Source organism: Danio aesculapii, chromosome 6 (genome assembly GCF_903798145.1).
Source record: "Danio aesculapii chromosome 6, fDanAes4.1, whole genome shotgun sequence".
Classification (NCBI taxonomy): Eukaryota; Metazoa; Chordata; class Actinopteri; order Cypriniformes; family Danionidae; genus Danio; species Danio aesculapii.
In genome coordinates this window covers 39,913,210-39,934,256 of record NC_079440.1, presented here as the reverse complement: position 1 = coordinate 39,934,256, position 21,047 = coordinate 39,913,210, and the positions used below count along the sequence as shown (strand labels likewise).

General features: G+C 33.5%; 1 protein-coding gene across 1 annotated transcript in view; it reads left to right on the top strand.

Annotated features, from left to right (window-relative positions):
• Positions 1-21,047, top strand: part of jade3 (jade family PHD finger 3) — a 30,447-nt gene that overhangs the window by 1,868 nt on the left and 7,532 nt on the right. Inside the window, exons 2-9 of the mRNA XM_056460156.1 lie at positions 9,090-9,152; positions 11,352-11,411; positions 12,250-12,329; positions 12,441-12,598; positions 14,122-14,312; positions 16,961-17,172; positions 19,150-19,317; positions 19,517-19,633. Of these exons, the coding sequence (XP_056316131.1) occupies positions 11,363-11,411; positions 12,250-12,329; positions 12,441-12,598; positions 14,122-14,312; positions 16,961-17,172; positions 19,150-19,317; positions 19,517-19,633 (975 nt within the window). The 5' untranslated portion in view covers positions 9,090-9,152; positions 11,352-11,362. The remainder of the gene's footprint in view (positions 1-9,089; positions 9,153-11,351; positions 11,412-12,249; positions 12,330-12,440; positions 12,599-14,121; positions 14,313-16,960; positions 17,173-19,149; positions 19,318-19,516; positions 19,634-21,047) is intronic.

Below are 21,047 nucleotides of genomic sequence, written 5' to 3'. Positions count from 1 at the left end.
AAAAATATATGTTTTACAGGCTAATTCACATATTTCACGAACTGAATCATAATATTAAATTAGGAAATATTTTTAATACAAGACAATACACAATGTTTCTATCTCTGTCAGTGACTCTGACAGTTGAGTACTTTCACTAAGTGGTTCTGTCACTGTGTTTAATCCTTTCTGTGCATGACTGTGGTATAGATAATGCCACATGCACTGTAATGTGTTTTATAATGGTAGTTCATTTTGAAATATTAGTAAAATGTTTTCGCTGGAGGAAACAGCTGTGATTATGAGGTGAGCACTGAGGAAACCCGATTGCTCCTATCTGACATTGGGGTACAAGTGATACAAGTATATCCATAGCAAAGAACTGCAAATAAGCAGATATTATAACAATCTATCGATAAACACACCTTGTTCTCTCGCTCTGCACAGCTGTGGCTTGCAGATCAAAAACGAAAAACAAATGAAAACGATAGTCGGGGAGTACCCGATATTCTGTTGCCGTCTTCATATCAAATTTAAAGGGGGCTGAGACAAAAATTTGGTACAGTTTATGAGCTAATCGGAAAGGTTTTAGGTGGGCTGAGTGAAAATATGGGGGGGCTACAACCCCCCTAAAATAGTCCTAGCAACGCCCATGACAATATGTATTCATTTTTCTCTTCATTGTAGCACTGGTGTAGATTACAGTTTAATATAGGCAAAAGAAACTCATCACTTTGCAGCAGATGATGATTTGTGTGTGATGAATGAATTACCAGTGCTGTTTTAACACCTTCACACACAATGTGTTCTTCATGAGGTTGCATCTGATAATAAAAGACCATCACATGTACACACCGACAGTGAGCAAGTGCATTGAAGCATCGTTTTCAATGTTCAGTAAGTTCCTTCACAAAATATTCTTGTTTTTTCAGGTTCAGTCTTAAAGTGAATTCTAAAACTGCAATCATTTTTACACATGCAATGCATGCACTGTTTTTCTACCTCAGTGTCCTCATCATCTCCTCGTTTTACTCTTTGATGAGATTCTTTTTGGTTTATTTAGTTTATGTACAATATATTTAATTTAATACAGCTTTCACTCTCAATTATACAAAGGCTACTCTGGCTATACTTTACTTTTGAATTAAAATACAAGCCATTTAGAAAGCAGGAGGAAGTCCTAGTCACACTTGACTTTGAGTTCTTATTAGTTTTAACAGACACAACAATGGATGTTATATGACTTCATAGTGTAAAGTTTTTTTTTTTTTTTTTTTTTAACACAAATACAGCATATAGCACATCCAAAATCTACAATTATGCAGTCTACTCCATATTGTGATGCAGCAGTTCTGCAAATTTCAAGTTGCTTTTAAATTCATCTTCGTGATCGTGGCATGACACGTCAATCTTCTATTGGTCACATCTCTTCATATGATATAAATTTCACCAAACTTAAAATTTGTAACTTGTAAAATCAAATAACTCCTGTACTTGAATACATATGATTAAATTTCATTGAAACTATCTCTTAAGCACAATCAAAAAACCCCACATTATTGTTCTAAAATGTTTCCTCACTAGCAAACACCACCAGTGAATCTAAAAGACCAATTCATATACAAAATCAAACAAAAAGTGCTCAGGGGTACCTCAAATATATTGGTGCTCTTTGGGCAAAGGATTCATCAGAATAAACAGCAAAAATCAGTCCAAGGCACTCGAAAAATATGGAAAAAAAATATTAAAAAGCCTTAGCCATGGAAGTAAAAAGGAATAGACATGGCCATAAAGGCTTTTTAATATTTTTTTCCACATTTTTCGAGTGCCTTGGACTGATTTTTGTTTACCCATTCATGTACATTTAATCATAAATAGAAACAGAGAACAGTTATTATTAAGAGTGTGAGTTGAGTTTTGTTTCATAGGTTATTTGAGAGTGAATTTCTAGTGTCAGTAAATGGGACAGTTTCCTGGCACACTAGGTCAGTGTGAGGTGGCTGTGGTGGTGAAGTAGATTTAGCCGAGCTGATCTGATTGTGTTGGGGTGTGGGGTGGTCTTGTCTGGGCAGAGCATTGTGCTTTATCTTGGTGCAATAGGAGTGGGGGTTGCTCTTTAAACAGTGATTTTTCTTTTATTTATTTATTTTTTGTCCTGCCAATTTGTGCCAGAACGCCTAGATAAGATATAACGTTCGAATAAACGTTGCCTTAAAAGCCTTGCATATTATTTAATATTATTATTATTATTATTATTATGTATTATTTCTAATTCAGTTTTTATATCCACAAATGAAAATCTAAATTTTTTACAGTCAGATAGGAAAATACTTTTAACAGCTATTACCCCGTATATATCCCCCACCCTGTTATATGCACATCAGGAAACATAACTGTAGTTTAGACCAAGCAAGTAAATAAATAACATTAAATTTGACTTTCATATTATCAGATCCAGCACAGAATACTAAAGTTTTATCACCTCCGGACATTCCCACACATATATAAAAAAGTATCTGGACGCTCTGGTTCACAGAACTTACAATAAGAATTTGGAGGTAACCTATGAAATGTCGTATACGTGTAGTTAAATATGCCCTGTGAATAGTTTTGAAGTGAATAAACTGGTGATTAGGGTTTGTGTAGGCGTGGAGTGCATTATCCCACACTGTTTCCCAATCAATAGTTTTATTTTGGCAGAGACAGATCAGACTGCCATAGTCTTGAGAAAGTAAAGCCTTGCAAATTTGAGGAAGACCCACTATTTACCTTTCCAGTGGGTCCTGATTAAATGTCTTATTCACAAGTATGAAACAAAAGCACACAACGCAATAATCTTTACGTTGTATTTCAAATAACGTCAAATAAAATGTGATTTTTAGTGGTAGTCATACTTGCAGCTATTATTTTTGCTTTTAATCTGAGACATCATAAATCTTACAATTTTCTGTTCTTCAGAAAAATGCAGAGCCACAGATCTTCAGTCTCATTAGGGTCTCTTTTTTAATACACTTGCGTTGTTTGAGTGTGGGATTGTGTGCGTCACAAGCAGATGTTCTTCTGTGTGCTTGAAAGCTGGTCTGTTACTGTCACTAATGTGGCTTCTGATCCACGTCAAAAGTCCTTCATGGAGCAGTGAAGGGGCACTCCTGTGCTTGGTCTGAAGACATCGCAGACATAATGAGTCTGCAGTCTAAACACTTGAATTAAGACCAACGACAAATCAAGATATTATGATATAATTCAATAAATGCTAGTTTTTTTTGTGTAGTACTAGTTAAGGCTGCACAATATATGGTTTCAGCATCAATATCGCAATGTGTCCGCAATAGTCACATCGCAGGATCTGCCATGTTAGGTTTGGATTATAGTTGATCAGTACTACAGTTCAGAATACATTTAGAATACAGAATAAGTTTAACCAAAACAGAGTGAAAGTTTATCATTTGCATGCGTTTTGAAAGCATTTCAAAAGATTTTAAAGCGTCCGGGTATAGATTTGTAACTTAAATAAACAACAATTCTACTGAATTATTAATACAATGAAGTCTATGCAGTGTTATTTTACATTTTACTTTACATCAGATTGTTTGATTTCTGTACCTGACTGTTTGACTCCCTAGAAAAGCGTTCTTTATTTGACTTGATTCTTTGCTCTATTGCAATTATTTTTGCTGCAATTTGTTTATTATTTTTCATTCATGATCCACTCCCCTTCAAAATTACCACTGTCAGTCTAAATTCAAGATTCATTTCCTAAATAGCACTATTAAACCATCTGGTGAAATTTTATTCAAATTAGGGCTGCACGATATATGGTTTCAGCGTTGATATTGCAACGTGATCATTCGCAATAGTCACATCGCGAGTATACGCAATGTTGAGTCTGGATTATAATTTATCACTTTGCAAGTGTTTTTTGAGGCCTGTGACTGTGTGAGGGTTTTAAAAGCCTTCTGGCATAAGAAAATGTACCGTTTGTAAGTTTGAAAAATGAATAACAATTCATTTTATTGGACTGCTTATAAAAAGAAGACTATGTAGTATTATTTTACATTTGATTATACCGGAATGCATTTTGACTCTTCGGAAAACAATAAAATGTGGTTTATTTAATTAGCATAATTTTTCTTTATTAAATTTATCTATGCTTGTAGATGGTTTATGCATATGCACTCCCCAACAGAGTCATCCCAATCAATCCAAAATTCTTAATTATTTACAAACATTTATTCAGCTTATCTAGTGAAATTGTATTCATATTGCAATATATATTGCAGAATAAAAAAATTGCAATGTGTAATTTTTCCAATATCATGCACAAAATGCCGCAATGTCAATTTTTTTTAATATCCTGCAGCCGTAGTACTGGGGATCCACAAGATCACAGTAGAATTGTTAAGCAGGTTAGATGTGAATACATTTGATGACCTTCATTAATTGTTTCCAATTTCCCATTTACTTAATTAACAGCCAAGCACACATTAAGTTTATTTATTTATTTATTCACGATAATTACAAGCTTAAAGTGTAATGTTTTATTTCTATATTTTGTGGTTAAAAAACACAACGAACACATTAATAAGGTTAAATATTGTTACGTTTTTAAATATTTGTTTTGTGTAACTCATTAATGTGATGACGAGACTGAAAATGAGCCTCATATGAGCCAAATAATTGTGATAAGGCTTAATTGGTGCATGTCACATTAATCCTTGTTGTGTTGTTGTTTAAAGCATTATTTTTGTTGTTCAGGATTGTTTGAACACATTTGTTGTCAATAAATCAATTTAACAGTATGTGTTCAGTTTGGAATCATGAATAATAAAAGTATTGTTTATTTGAATCAGTTCATTTAAAAAAATAAAGACCCCAATCTTTTATATCTCTATGTGAATCATAAATATTCTGTATATTGTGCAGTTCAGTTGTTTAATGGTGTAACAGTGAGAATTTTTTTCCCCTACAGACTATCATGTCAGGTATACCTGCCAATTTTTCAAATATTGATTAATCATAAATGGTGGTTATTTAATCTAACAGCAGTTATCTTTCCTTATTTAATTAGGATTCCAAGTAAAATATAAAAATTCAGTTTAAACAAATCAAAACGGTTAAAAATGTCATTAATTCAATCAATGAATTCCAAATTTATGAATGTGATGCACCAAATATCAAAACAAACAAGTCCCGCATTCAAAAAGACCGTAGTTCAATCAGTTGTGCTGCTTTTTATAGTTGTGTTGTATTATTGAGTATGTAGGTCACTGGGTGTATCTGTTCAAGCAGGTCATTGCACTCGATTGCTGCACTCGATTGCCCTTTCTGTAGTTTCTGGACTGTAGGGGGTCTGGCCAGATGCCGCCAGTGCTCCATCCTCTATGGTAAACTGTTACATAACACACACTTTTGTTTCCACGTCTTGTGGGCTCAAATTATAGAGGTTTAACACAAAAGTCTTTTCTTATTTTAGATTTTAGGGCTTATATGACATTAAGCATTTAGCAAAATTGCTTAAAAAAGATTGTTTAATGGTTGTCCCCAAAGGAGCACAATGTATTTAATTCACTATAAAATATCACTCTGCTAAATGCATATTTATGACTCCACTCTTCTCCAATTGTGTCTTGTGTGTGGTATTGATTGTGTCTACTCTCTCAGATAGATAACACAGTATTTTCAATAGACTTTTGCTGCGTCATAATTCGACTTATATTATGTCCTATAAACGTGCTTTTTTGTGAAGGAGTTTTTTGAGTAACAAAACAGTATATGCACGCTAACTTGGAACCTGCTATTTCATCATTAATGGACCGTTAAGTTGTTAGTTAAGTGTCTTGTCAATCATCCTGTCATCTCATTCGCAATTCTTTCATATTTAATTTTCGCCCATACTGGAGGTGCAGCAGGTAATCTGCCATTCACAAGTCTTTCAAGGAGAGAAATCTCCTCAGATGTTTGCATAATTGCGTTACGGACCAAACATGACTTTATAAAAGTTCACAATATTGTTGCAGATGAGCTAGGGCTAAGCAATTAATTGAAAATAAATCAAAATCGACATTCAGAATATGGCTGTGCAATTAATTGAAATCAAATTGCAATCGCGATCTCTAAATCGTGGCAGCGATATGGAGTATATTGACCTTATTCTTCAATGCGGAAGTGTGCTCATTTTTGCGATTTGTTTTAGAACTTCCGATTCAGCTGCCTATGGGAGAAATGACTAGGAATAATAAACGGCAGAAAACGGTCAAACTACTACAAACAAGTGTTTGCTTGACTAGAATATCATAATAAGAAAATATCAGTTTGCAACACCAAGCAGCAAAACGAGCTGTTTTTAACGTCTTTAACGTCAAAAATGAATGGAAGTGAATGAGACCGTAAGTCTCGAGCCAAAATGATTCAAATGGCTGTGCCCACTCATACGCGGAGAATAGGGTGAATATGTATTATTTAATTTCCCCTGCCCAGAGCAAACGCATGACTGCCGTCTGTGTGTGATAGTCCTACTAGCCAATTGAGTGAGCTCACTTTCGTTCTGCCCAATCAGAACTTTTCAATCTGCTTTTTAATCTTTTTTTGTTTGTATAACAAGCTACATTATCTCCCTAATTTGAGTTGATCTTATTTAAAGGAAGGTCAGGTCATTTTATGTGTTTACTGTTTGCTCAAAAGAAAAATTAGTTTAATTTCTGAATATTTAAAAATGAATTTGAATAAATGTTGAAGTAAGTTAATATCTTTTTAGTTTCTTTTTTTAACTAACACAAACACTCACTGCATTTTAGCAAGAAGCTACGATACAGATTATTGAGCTGAATCTTGACTACCAAATTAAATTGCAAATCAAATCAGAATCGCAATATCTGTCAAAAAAAATTGCAGTTAGATATTTTTATCAAATCGCACAGCCCTAATTCAGAACTTATAATCCATATAATTTTCTAGGACTTTTTTTTTCTGATTACTTTCCATACTATGTTTAGAGTCACATGACCCCGCTCTATTTATACTCTGCGTCGAGTGCACATGTATGATCTGGCGCAACCTTTGCATGGTCACATACCCCTCGCAATCTGTTTATTTTCAGTTGTCCAACGTTGATAATCATAGATATTATATAGTTTGTGTTTCCTTCAATTATTCTAAAATCATGTTTTGAGTATTATTTTCAATTCATATAACACATAAATACACATAATTGTGCCTACTTTTGCCAACAATGCATTGCGAAATTGGATGTAAATTCGATTAGATCCACAACCATGAGTAAAAAGTGTTGAACTACAAATATGGCAGATGCTTGGGTAAAGATGTTTGAATGATTGTTCATTAATAGCCAACCTTTCAGAACATTATTTATTTATTTATTTCCTGTTTTCACCTTATAGTTCATCCTACCCACTCAGAAATAAAGGTACGCGAGCCGTCACTGGGGTGGTACCTTTTCAAAAGGTACAAATTTGTACCTAAACGGTCCATATTAATACCTCAAGGGTACATATTAGTAAAAAGTACAAAAGTGTGCCTCTTAAAATTTGTAGGTACTAATATATACTTTCGAGGTACCAATATGGACCCTTCAAGTACAAATATGTACCTTTTGATAAGGTACCACCCCAGTGACGGCTCACGTACCTTTATTTCTGAGAGTGTAGGATGAACTACAAAGTGAAAACAGGAAATAAATAAATAAATATGTTCTGAAAGGTTGAATATTAATGAACAATCATTCAAACATCTTTACCCAAGCATCTCCACTTAACCGTAGATTATGTGCATCTTCCATGTTTGTAGTTTAACACTTTTTACTCATGGTTGTGGATCTAATCGAATTTACATTCAATTTCGCAATGCATTGTTGGCAACAGTAGACAAAATGATGTGTATATATGCGTTATATGAATTTCTATTGAAAATAATAGAATGTGCTGGTAAGTTTGTAATAATTTCAACATACTATGATTTTACACCTTATTGTTGGAGATGTAAGACAGAGAATGATGATTTGGTTCATGTTCTATAGTCTTGTACAAAAATTCAGGATTTCTGGAAAAAAAATTCATGGACACATTTGTTTGGTTTTAGATTTTCATATTTCACTATGTCTAAGACTGTTTATACTAGGTGGTTGGGCAGACAACGAAATAAAAGATAAAACATAAAATCCTGGGTCCAAACCAGTTTACTTACTGGCAGACAAATAATTCTTTGGAGCTGGAAATCAGAAGATGCCCCTTCCCTCCAAGAATGGGCAGTAGAACTTGCTAGAGTGGCCGCATTTGAAAAAATGTCTAATAAGGAAATGGACGAGCTAAACCTATACTATAGAAAAAGGTCCAAGTACTTAACCTGTTTGGAAATGGAGCAGTAATAAATTTGTGAGGAATATACTGATTGTGACCATATAAATGTGATATGTTATAGACTGAACTTACCTATTCATTTTTTTATTGTGTTTTATTTTAATTGTCTCTTCATTATATAAAGATGGAGGCTTTAACTGTATTTAATGATAGCCGAGCCAGGATTTTAAAGTCATAGTTAGGGATTAGTTTGGGTTGGGTTTGTTATAGGGTAAAATATTGATTCAGTTGTATTCTGTATTCCATTCTGAAATTTGCCTGAGAATCTATGAAACTGTTAATCTCTAACATGCTATGATTTGAGACGTACTGTATTTTCAAATACTACTTGGGTTGGATCGTATATGCAAATTGGGACGCAGCATTTAATTATAACAGTTTTTGCTAAACTTTCTTTTAAATCAAAACATGAAACATTTGAAATCAGTATTCTAGTTAGATGTGATTATTTATTTGAATAATTCGCTTTGCTTATAAGTTGTCTATTCAAGGTGTGTCTGTACATAGTTTCATGCGTGTGGTTTGGCTGAATTTGCCGCTAGTGAGCTGGGTTAATATTTATTTAAGGAGGCCTCTCAGTCAGGTATTGAAGCATAATAAATCACAGCACAGGCTTTACTTTGCTGGGTGTCTCTCAGTTCTGTTACCCTTCACTGCCTCTCTTTAACCACCACACATTTTTCGCTTGGATCATAAACGGTTTGTGTTCTGTCCTCATGGCTTGTTCTTTGTTTTCAGGCATGAGCCAGAGAAAGAAGCCGCACAAGCGAGGAAAATAGTAGCATGGTTTTTGAATTTATGGTAAGTGATAAAAGACAATAATAAAGGCAAACTTTCAACATTGTCTTTTATTAATTTAATTTTATTAACTTAAATACTATTTGAGTTATATACCATTGGGACTGAATAATTGACATGCTCGTGAGCAGTGTTGGGGTAACGCATTTCAAGTAACATGAGTTGCATAACAATATTACTTTTCTAAGTAACAAGTATAGTAACGCATTACTTTTCAAAATTAAGTAATAATATTTGAGTTTAAAAATGTAATTTTACTTTTTAGTTTAGTTAATTTGCTTTTGAAAAAAAAATAATTAATTAATTAAATGAACAGAATTAAAATGAACATAGTCACGCTGAATCCCGCACGCAATGAGAGAATGCAAGAACAGACATATAAGATGGCAGAGCCTTACATTTCTGTGATGAATATATTCTCGTTATTTTACTTTTTAATCAGACAAAAAGTGCAACAGTAGCAAACACATTGCTTTTAAACTTTCATTAATCTGTATATATGGCAGGTAGAGCTCTGGGGTCAAGAAGATCTCAGAAAATAAAGTTATCCTAAATAAAAAATTTGTGTGTGTGTGTTTTTTTAAAGGTAAATGAAGGTTATACAATGCGTTGTTAATTGCAGAGATCATACCTCAGCCAGGGAATAAAAAGTAACTAAGTAATGCAACTACTTACTTTTTTGGGGAGTAACTCAATAATGTAATGCATTACTTTCAAAAGTAACTTTCCCCAACGCTGGTTGGGAGTCATATACAGCTATTGAATTTAAAGAAATGAAGATATCACTTTCAGTTTCGTTGGATTTACAGGATTTATCAGGAATGGAGTTGAGTAAAATGTTAATATTTGTTTTAATCTGAAGGTCTGATAACATTTTTTCCAAACAACAAAAATATGTTTTGCTCAAACACATAACTTTATTTTTGTAAATCTAGAGGAACTGAATTTTCAAGTGGCCCCTAATTCCCAATTTTTTTGTGTCTGCATATTTTCTGCAATATGTACAGTTGAAATCAGAATCATTAAACCCCCTTTGAATTTCGTTTTCTTTTTTCTTTTTAAATATTTCCCAAATAATGTTTAACAGAGCAAGGACATTTTCACAGTATGTATGATAATATTTTTTTCTTCTGGAGAAGGTCTTATTGTTTTATTTCGGCTAGAATAAAAGCAGTTTTTAATAAAAAAATAAAAAAAATTAAGGTCAAAATTATTAGCCCCTTTAAGCTATATATTTTTTCATAGTCTACAGAACAAACCATCATTATACAATAACTTGCCTAATTACCATAACCTGTGTAGTTAACATTAACCCAGTTAAACCTTTAAATGTCACTTTAAGCTGTATAGAAGTGTCTTGATAAATATCTAGTCAAATATTATTTACTGTCATCATGGCAAAGATAAAATAAATCAGTTATTAGAAATGAGTTACTAAAACTTTTATGTTTAGAAATGTGTTGAAAAAATCTTCTCTCTGTTAAACAGAAATTGTGGGGGTAAATAAACGGGGGCTAATAATTCTGACTTCAACTGTAAATTAAAAAGCATAATATAAATCAATAGGTTTTTACTTTTGAGTGAAAGTGAAGTGGAATTATATATTTATTGTAGTGTATTAATATTATTTTCATATATAATCATTTTGATATTAACCAAAACAAAAGTGTTTTGCAATATTTGCAAAACTGTTTGAAGGTTTGAGATGAGAATGATTTCGTTTTAAGAAATTTACTTTATTCAACAAGGATGACAAAAGTGACCATGCAAAGGCATGTATAATGTTTCAAAAGATTTATGTTTAAAATTAAAGTTGTTCATTTGAACTTTATATTCATCTAAGAAACATAATATAAATACGTAAAGTTTTCACAAATATATTAAGCAGCTGGGTGATACGGTGGAAACTGTAAGAATGACGGCTATAAAATTCAGCGTTGCCTTCTCAGAAATAAGTTTCATTGTAAAATAGATTCATATAGAATGATTTTGAGTTCACAATAGTACTATTTATCTTATATTTATTGATGAAATGTGCAGCCTTATTGAGCAGTGTATACAAAGTAAAGCAACATTAACTACTATTGTCCGCTAGAAGTAGCAAGCTAGTGCATAAATAATACTTAAAAATCAAAGTGAAATTATTGTACCAAAATGAAATGTGGAAGATTTATTTGGGCTAAACTTTGTTTTTCTTTGAAGGATAAGTCAGGATGAAACGACTCAGGACTCCAAGCAGCAGTGACAGTTCAGACAATGAAAGTGAGTCAAAATGCCATACAAGATTCAGAATCCTTATGTAATATAACTGGGTGTCTGCGGGGTCTTAAAAAGTATTAAAAGCTGATTAATCAATTTAGAGAAATTTCAGGCCCTGTAATCAAAGGATCATCTTAGATTATACAATGACAGCTAAAGTTTATATATATATATATATATATATATATATATATATATATATATATATATATATATATATATATTTGGGCTCATAATGAAAGTGCAATTGTTGCCACTAATTTTATTTCACTTCAGATAGTAAAGCCCGTGATAAAACAAATCCAATTTACTCACATATTTATATTTTAGAATTTTTTTTTTGGTTTCCAAAATTCTAAAATAACGAACAAATTGGAAATTGGTATCGGAAGCTAATTTAATTTAAAAAAAGTTCTTGGCCATGAAAAATCAAGATCAGTGCAGCCACTAGTATCTTTATAGATGAGTGTTGTATTAAATGGGAGCCTAAAGTAAAGCTCTACAGTTGTTTTTTTTACTGGTCTAATTTTTAAGTGGTCAAAGTTTCTCGTTTCTCTTTATTAGGAACAGTCTGATAAAGATTAATAGCTTTTGTGCATTATTCCCACTCTTCTGAATATGTTGCATTGATAAGGAGTTATCACAATCTAAGACTCTTTAGTTGTGCTTTCTTGCAATCAGCATTTAGTAAATATACTGTTATTTGTATATATTGTTAAGTTAAAATGTTGCCACAGTTACCGGTTAAAACCTGAAGGGGCAAATCTGGCAATGATGTCTTAATATGTATGGAAAGAGTCTTAATAGATTTTGAATTTAACTGCATGATCCCTGTATAAAGGTCCCTCGACGTCCTTTTCCTCTAACAAGTATGGAAGCAAACCAGGCACCCCCGCCTCTGCTCAGAAGAAACCAGCAGAGGTAAACACTGAAAAATAACACCTCAACATGTTAACTTAGGTTTAAGCAGTCTTGCAAATGTCAAAGTTTAATGGTCAAATAATTTATTTATGTTTTGTTTCTTCTTTTTAGGTGTTCAGAAAAGACCTGATCAGTGCGATGAAGCTGCCGGACTCACACCATATTTCTTCAGAGGATTATTACCTGTTGGCGGACACATGGAAGCAGGAATGGGAGAAAGGAGTGCAGGTGCTGGCCAGTCCAGACACTATCCCTCAGCCCTCCGTGAGGTATGTCACTTTGAGTATAAGCTGGGGGAAAAAAACAAGTATTGGGCGTGTACGCTCTTGCATATGACTTAAGGGATCTGGTTATGCTTTTATTCTTTCAGCTTTGCAGTTTGCGCATGAAAAAGATGTTCAACAAAATCTGAATTGAACTGTAATGCATTGAACACAAAGAGCAAGCCAGTATTGTAGGGTAAACCAGCCAATGTAAATTTTCAAATGAACTTAATTTAACAACTTCTAACAAACAGAAAAACTGGAGACATAATTACAATTATAAATGAAAAAATAATGAATAAAATATAACCAATAAAATCATAAGTAGTAAAACTTAAGCTCCTCCTGGGTTATTATTGGCATCAAAACCTGCGCTTTACTCCCGTTCATGAATTTGTTCGCGGGGCATCATGGGATAGCGCAGCATGCATGGGATGCGCACTCCAGAATCTCGCCAGAAGTAGTAGGTCATCCGGGTACTTCTCGCATATTGATTTTCCGAATTCTATGAATTCAAACATACTACTGTAAGTAATCTCCAAGTAATCATATTTAACTTTAAATATCGACTTAATTGAACCACTTTAAAACATCATATGAGCTATAATCATTAATAAATAAGTTAACATTTATTCTAATCTACGTTCTCTTTTAAGAAAGTTTCTACGCAAATTTTATAAATCAGTTCGGTACAGTCTAGATGGGATACAGCTGTGGATACATCAATATAGCCTAATTTTTGTGACGCTGTACAACAATAATTCATATTTTTGCATTACCGTGAGTGTTGGGTTTAGGGTCAGGGCATTTATAAAATACAATTTAATTGGTAATTTAAAGAATATTATGTAAAATAATCTGTAGAATTACTGTTTTTACAATACTGTGATGGTTTGGTTTAGGGTTGGGCTAGGTGTAGATCTTAAAAAATATAATTAATAGGTAATTTTATAAATAATATAAATAATTATTGTTAACTTTTGCCCCATCTGCTGCGAAGAGAAAAAAAAAGCCAGAATAATTGGCGGTTCATTCCGATGTGACGACCCCTGATAAATAAGGGACTAAGCCGAAGGAAGAAAATGATTAACTTTTACCCACAGCTGTATCCCTTCTAGCAACAACCAATCAGACCCCAAGTGTGTATGTACAATTTGCTGTGTGTGTAAGATGCGTCTCCTCTTTTGGTTGTAATGTGAAGTAAATCCACACTTTGCTGATGGATTATCAAACACTTGAGCAACTACAACACTAACATGTGCTTGTTTTCAAAAAAATCCACTTTGTAGCCCATATTATGCATTTTTCAGTCCCACAAACGCAGTAGTTGTGTTAAAGAACAGGCAAAATGCATGAAGTTTCCTGTTTTTAGCTGAAATCAATGTGTAAACAGCACCTTACTGATTCCCGTCACACATTCTCCCATTCAGGGTAATGTGAGTGGACGGTCTTTGTATTTCTCTTGTCAGTGTTGCTTAAGTAAATGTGTGTGTGTGTGTGTGTGTGTGTGTGTGTGTGTGTTTGTGTAGAATAATCACAGAGAAGCCAAAGGAAGTGCTCTTCTCCAAACCAAGGAAATATATTCAGTGCTGGAGTCAGGACTCCTCAGAGACGGGCTACGTCAACATTAAGGAGCTGGCGGAGGCTATGTGCAGATACGATCTGGATGATATGGATTTGTACTGGCTCCAGCAGCTCAATGCAGAGCTGGGGATGATGGGTAAGAGAAACGAGTATCTGCTGTATTCTCAGTTAAAGCCCGTTTACTCCAGGATTTATGAAAACATTTACATTTTGCCACAAAAATGTTTCTGCTGTAAACGGATATAAATGTGATCTTTAAATCTTGAGCTATATGCAAATTTAACTAGGTTACGTTGACTACAGCGTCAGATAAACCACATTTCATTTAATTCTTTATTTTTATTAGTTTTACGTTTTACAATAACTACCGAACAACAGTTAAAGAACACAAATACATAATAATAATAATAATAATAATAATAATAATGATAATACAACAACAAATAATAATACAAAGAAAATAACAGTAGTAAAAGGGAAACAGAACAATCAGGGCATATAAACAGTTTCAATGAAAACACAAAGAGGCACTCAATAGGGGGCAGTGAATATATTGAGCACTACACTGCTGGTTAGAATCAGAATTATGATGGTCCAGGTGATCAAGAAATTCTGAGGATGCACCCATATGGATTTTTTGGCCGTTATCGATAAGTGATAACTCTTTAGATTTGGGGGACGATAATCGATATAATATAGCGATTAAACATTTAGAAAATATTACATATTTCTACAGTGAGCAGCTTATTTTATTTTAAAAACTTCGTAAAAATGTTTGATCTGATCTTATGAACTGAAATGTCTGCTGAAAGCAAAAAATAAACATCTCAATGTGATTATATAGACCTATATTTATGATTTTACATAAATCAGCATGCCAGAAATAAATGATTTCCTTTTCTTCTCATAGCAAATTAACATGCAACTTGACTGTTGCATAAAATAATAGGTTAAATAACAAAATGGGATTTAATTAACAAACAAGTTTAATAAATGTCTTAAGTAAAATGAAAAGGAAAGAACTAAGAACTGAAACCAGCTCAAATGTTCTTTAATAAAACTTGTTAAAGTAATGTACATACAGATGAAGTCAGAATTATTAGCCGCTCTTTAATTTATTTATTTATTTTGTTTTTAAAATATTTGCCAAATGATGTTTAACAGGGGGGGCATGGGGGCTAATAATTCAGGGGGGCCAATAATTCTGACTTCAACAGTATGTACAAAAAAGTTTTGAGAGGTATTTTGACAGTTCAGAGCTAAATACAGATTGTATTACTTTAGAAAATGTGGCATAAATTTCTCCCATTTGGCGTTTTAGATTGTTTTGAACACATGTAGGTGCTGCTTGACACTCATACACAATGACACTCTATTAAAGATTTTTACAATGATAAGGAATATGATGGCTTACTGAGTTATTAAAGCACAGCAATACCACACAAAGAAAGGACAGACTTTGAGGGAATAAACAATGTGAGGAAAGCTCCGTTATAGTGCTCTGGACAAGTTCGACCCACGCATGTGCGAGGCAGGCAATTTTATACAATTACGTAATCTATCAGCTTAAAGATATCAGCCTAATTTTGATATCTGATAACAATAATTTTAAAAATATTGATAACGATATGACCTCCAATATATCGTGCATCTCTAAGAAATCCTTACCATATGTTGTTAAACTTATCAAGGTTACCAATAACTCCATACTGGTCTCTTTTCATCTGCAATATTTGAGTGAGATAAGTCAACCATGTCTTAAACTGAGGAATAGAATCTTATTTCAACTGCTTAAGAATGACACTCTTACTGATAACCATTCCATAAATTACGGTGCTTTGTATGAACACATTATAATCCAGCAGAGAAATAGAGTACTCAAATAGAGCAATTTCTGGGTCAGATGTAAAAGCCATGACCATACATATCAGAAAATCATTTAAACACCAGAAATCATTTCATTCTTTATTTTTGACAGAAACATAAGCTATGTATGTTTTTCGCCATACAAATGATCAAACATCAGAGACAAAAGGCTTATATATTTATTTGTGTATAACCTACTCTCCCAAAAAATAAACCACTGTGCCTTAGTAAATGAAAGAAATGATCATATTTTATATTGTTTTTCCTCTCCATTCACAGAAACACCACAGCTGCGTGAAGCGTCTTTGTTTTTAAATCTCCCTTCTTATAGTTATTTAACATTTCAGATTTCATTTCACATTTAACGATTAATAACTGGTCAAAGAACAGTTAATGATATCAGATAATGCACCAATAAACAAACATCCCAAACTATCATCTGTGATGTTGTCCTTGTGGTATGTGTTAGAGCTGCTAAATTGATCACCCTTAAGGGGGGTAATAATATTGACCTTAAAATGGTTTAATTAAGACTGATTTTATTCTAGCCAAAATAAAACAAATAAGACTTTCTCCAGAAGAAAAAATATTATATGAAATACTGTGAAAAATTCCTTGCTCTGTTAAACGTCATTTGGAAAATATTTGAAAAAAAAAAAATCTGAGGAGGGCGAATCATTTTGACTTAAACTGTATGTGGTTTCAGCAGGCAAATGCTTTTATATCTGTCCAGTTTCATCTGGAACGTGTCCCATACCACCTCCTGAAGTTTTGTTTTCAGCGACTAGAGTCTTCGGAGGCTTTTACACCTGAAAATCAAAGCAAAACGCATGAAGTAACCAGGTGTAAACAGCCCCCTAGATTAGGTTTCATGCTTGGAGTAGTTCAGAATAAAGTCTGTATGTTCTTTTTGTTCAGGGGAAGGAGTGGTGGATGAGCTGACGATGGAACGGGTGATGGAGGCACTGGAGAGACAGTGTCATGAAAACATGAACCACGCCATCGAGACCGAGGAAGGTTTAGGAATCGAGTACGATGAGGACGTCATTTGTGATGTGTGTCGCTCACCTGACAGCGAGGAGGGCAATGATATGGTGTTTTGTGATAAGTGCAACATTTGCGTGCACCAGGTGAGTTCTTTCACATTTGTTAAGCATTAGCTTTATATTTGTCTTTAACCGTCTGGAAATGATCATATAATTTTGCAAATATAATGTTGAGTATAAATATATATTATATTATATTATATTGTATTATATTATATTATGTTATGTTATGTTATGTTATGTTATGTAATGTTATATTACAGTGCTTCCCACACATAGGCTTTACTTGTTTAGGGAGCCCAGCTATATTAAGGACCGCCCAAGTACATTTAGTGACACTATTTTTTTTTACTGTTATTATCATCCTTTTACACTTTTTTTTTTTTTGTATCCGCCCAATATAACCAAACATCCGTGATTAATTAAATAGTGGACAATCCTCTCGTTTACCCGTTTCGTTCTGTGTGTGCGCGAGACATATCAGCACTCCCACAGACAGTCTCACGTGCCTTTTTTCGCTTGGCTTTGCTGCTGACAAGAGAGGAGGTAGAGAAACAAAATAAATCATTCTTTAATCTAAAAAACTCAGAAAAACTTCACTAAAAACTCCGAGAGGTTGAAATGACTGGTCTAAACTGGCTACAAAATATTCGTAAACCATTAGTAATGGTTGATCAATGCATTTGCCTTTAAATAATCTACACATTTTAATCTTGTAATTATTATAATTTTTAGAGATATTGTCTGTTTTTATTCCCTTTTCTGTCATTTATTTCTCATTTGCTGTATTTTTTAAACATATCTAAAATGCATTGGCATTCAAGTTCGCTTGAAAAGCGTATTTCACCTATCAGTGGGTGCACATGGCTCCTGAATAGTATAAAATTAAGAGAAATAATGGATTTATTTATTCATTTTTTTCAACAGTCTGTTTTTACTTTAACCTGTTGAAAAGAAACTGTAAAACGTGTCATAATAATTACAATTTTTAAAATATATTTGTCACATATAGTTAACTATTTATGATGTGGGTAAGTGGTGCGTTTCAATCCAGCTACCTCCACAAATATATTTTAAACCTGTGGGAAGCATTATATTATATTATATTGTATTGTATTGTATTGTATTGTATTATATTGTATTACATTACTATATTATATTATATTATATTATATTATATTATATTATATTATATTATATTATATTATATTATATTATATTATATTATATTGTATTGTATTGTATTGTATTGTATTGTATTGTATTATATTGTATTACATTACTATATTATATTATATTGTATTGTATTACATTACTATATTATATTATATTGTATTACATTACTATATTATATTGTATTGTATTGAATTGTATTGCATTACATTACTCCTATAATGTTTAAAAAAAATAATATTTAAAATTTTGAACAGTTTGTGAATGATGATGAAAGACTGAAGTAATAATGCTGTGAAAAATTATCTTTGAAATCAAAAGAATATTAATTCATTTTTAAATATATTCAAATGGAAAATTATTAAATTGCAATATTAATTTAATTGTAAAAATTTTTATGTTAACTTGTAAATTTGTAGTTAAATTGTAATATCTCACAATATTACCATTTGGTTTTTTGATTATACAACTTGATGAATGTAAGAAACATTTTAAACATGTTAAAACATCTCAATTATTAATATATGGTTTATTTTATTATATTAATTTCCCTGCATATTTTTTATTATCCCTTTCCTCTGCAAATTTGTATTTATTAACTTTTTTGTTAAATTAGTAGTTCATTCATTTGTTATTATTGTTTATAAGCCAGTTGTGTAGTCCATTTTGGGAATATAACCAATGTCACGATGTCTTAGAAATGAGCTTTTAATTGATTTGTATTTTTGAAAGCATGTTGAAAATTCATATCACCACACCAAAAAATCAATGAAACCAAACTTCTAAACATTAAAGTAGCTGTTAAAATGTCTATAGTATATTGTTATTATTAGCTAGAAGCAATAGGAATAAAAGTTTATCCTAAAACTCCTGACCCTTCTGTTGCAGGCCTGCTATGGCATTGTAAAGGTGCCAGATGGAAACTGGCTGTGCAGAACTTGTGTGCTTGGCATCACTCCGCAGTGCCTTCTGTGTCCTAAAACGGGAGGCGCAATGAAAGCCACCAGAGCTGGCACTAAATGGGCTCATGTTAGCTGTGCCCTCTGGATACCTGAGGTAAGCTGTGCGACAAGGATGGAATTACACCGCCATTATTATTAACCGAGTTTCTTATCTATATCGGCATGCTCTTATTTGGGAGTTTTAGTGAAGTATATCACAAGAGTAGCCAGTGTGAAGTGCATTGCCTCCTCCACCTTTTATTTTATAGAGTATGTAATACAACAAATATGAAGATATTTGTGTTTGTCTTTAGGTGAGCATTGCATGCCCAGAGCGCATGGAGCCCATCACCAAAGTGTCCCACATTCCACCCAGCCGCTGGTCACTCATCTGCAGTCTGTGTAAACTCAAGACAGGAGCCTGCATACAGGTAAATAAGCGACGTTTAAAAGTCCTGTGAAATTAAAATGTCTGTTTTTTTAGATGTTAGCATCAGTATGTTAATTTTATGGGTATCTATAAACTAGTGTGCTCCAAAACTGTGACAAATATCAATTTACAAGATATTAACCTGATATAAACATCCAAAGATTGCAGTTTGTCACTCAGTTCCTGGAGGACAGTTTAGTTCCAACCCTGCTACAACACACTCACCTGTAGGTTTCAAACAAGCCTGGAGGACAAAATTAGTTTGATCAGGTGTGTTTAATTAGGGCTGGACAGAGCTGCGGCCCTCCAGGAATTGAGTTAGGGCGTACTCACACTATGTACATTTGACTTGAACCGGGCCAAAGCACGCTTGTCCCCATCTCCCGTCTCCCCCTACAGCCCGCACTCACATTACATTCGGGCCTGGGCACGCTTACGTCATCGAAGATGCACTGTTCAGTAGAGAAGCGCTCTCGCTCAGCACAGTGGAGATTTCTTCAGTTATATTGTTTTAGTCGTTTGGGATGCGGTGACACACAGTCAAATATTTCGCCGAACAGATCAGCCACTTTTGACGCTCATAAACAGTCATAAAGTCCTCATGCTGCAGGAATTAGGAGGTTTGCTGAAGGCGCAGCTGTGGTGCAGTGAGGAGTTTGCGTCTTTAACTACGACAGTTGGCGTTCATTGAACGGTAAAAATTATAAATAAATCCATGTGAAACAGTCCCTTTCAAAGTCACGTCTCGCTTTCAGTTTTGGGCTTAGGCACGTTTTGCACTCACACACAAGCGTACCGCGCCAAAGCCCAAGTGAACCGCACTCTCACACTTCTCAAACGATCTGGGAAATGGGCCTGGGCACGGTTCGGATAGCATAGTGTGAGTAGGCCCTTAGACACCTATGGCCTAATGGATCAATGATTTTTTTCATGATTTTTTTTCTCACTCACATTCTCTTCAAACGTCTGGCCAATCAAACGCTCTCTTAGCTATCAGACATGACATGTCCCCTTTTAGATGCTTTTGATTTGATGTGCTTGAGCTCAACCACTCTCACTGGCAGAGCTGTGATTAAAACTAAATGTTATTGGCTGTTTTTATAAGGGGGAGTGGCTACTATATGTCCCGCCCTCTCTTCGGTTCAGTTGAGATTGTGTCATTTTTTTTTTTTTTTTAAATGCACATTTCAAATCACTTCACAGGACATTTAATGATTTACCTTGACTAGGCTTATGAATTTTATCAAATTCTCTTGATGCGATTATTCACAGAAGCTTTTATCACGGTATACAATGTTATCACGATATTGCCCTAATCTACTAAAAAAGGTTACTTTAACAGGTAACAGCAAAACAAGTAACAAGTCCCCAAGAAATCAAATCTAATCATATGATTTTGTTAGCTCACATTGCTA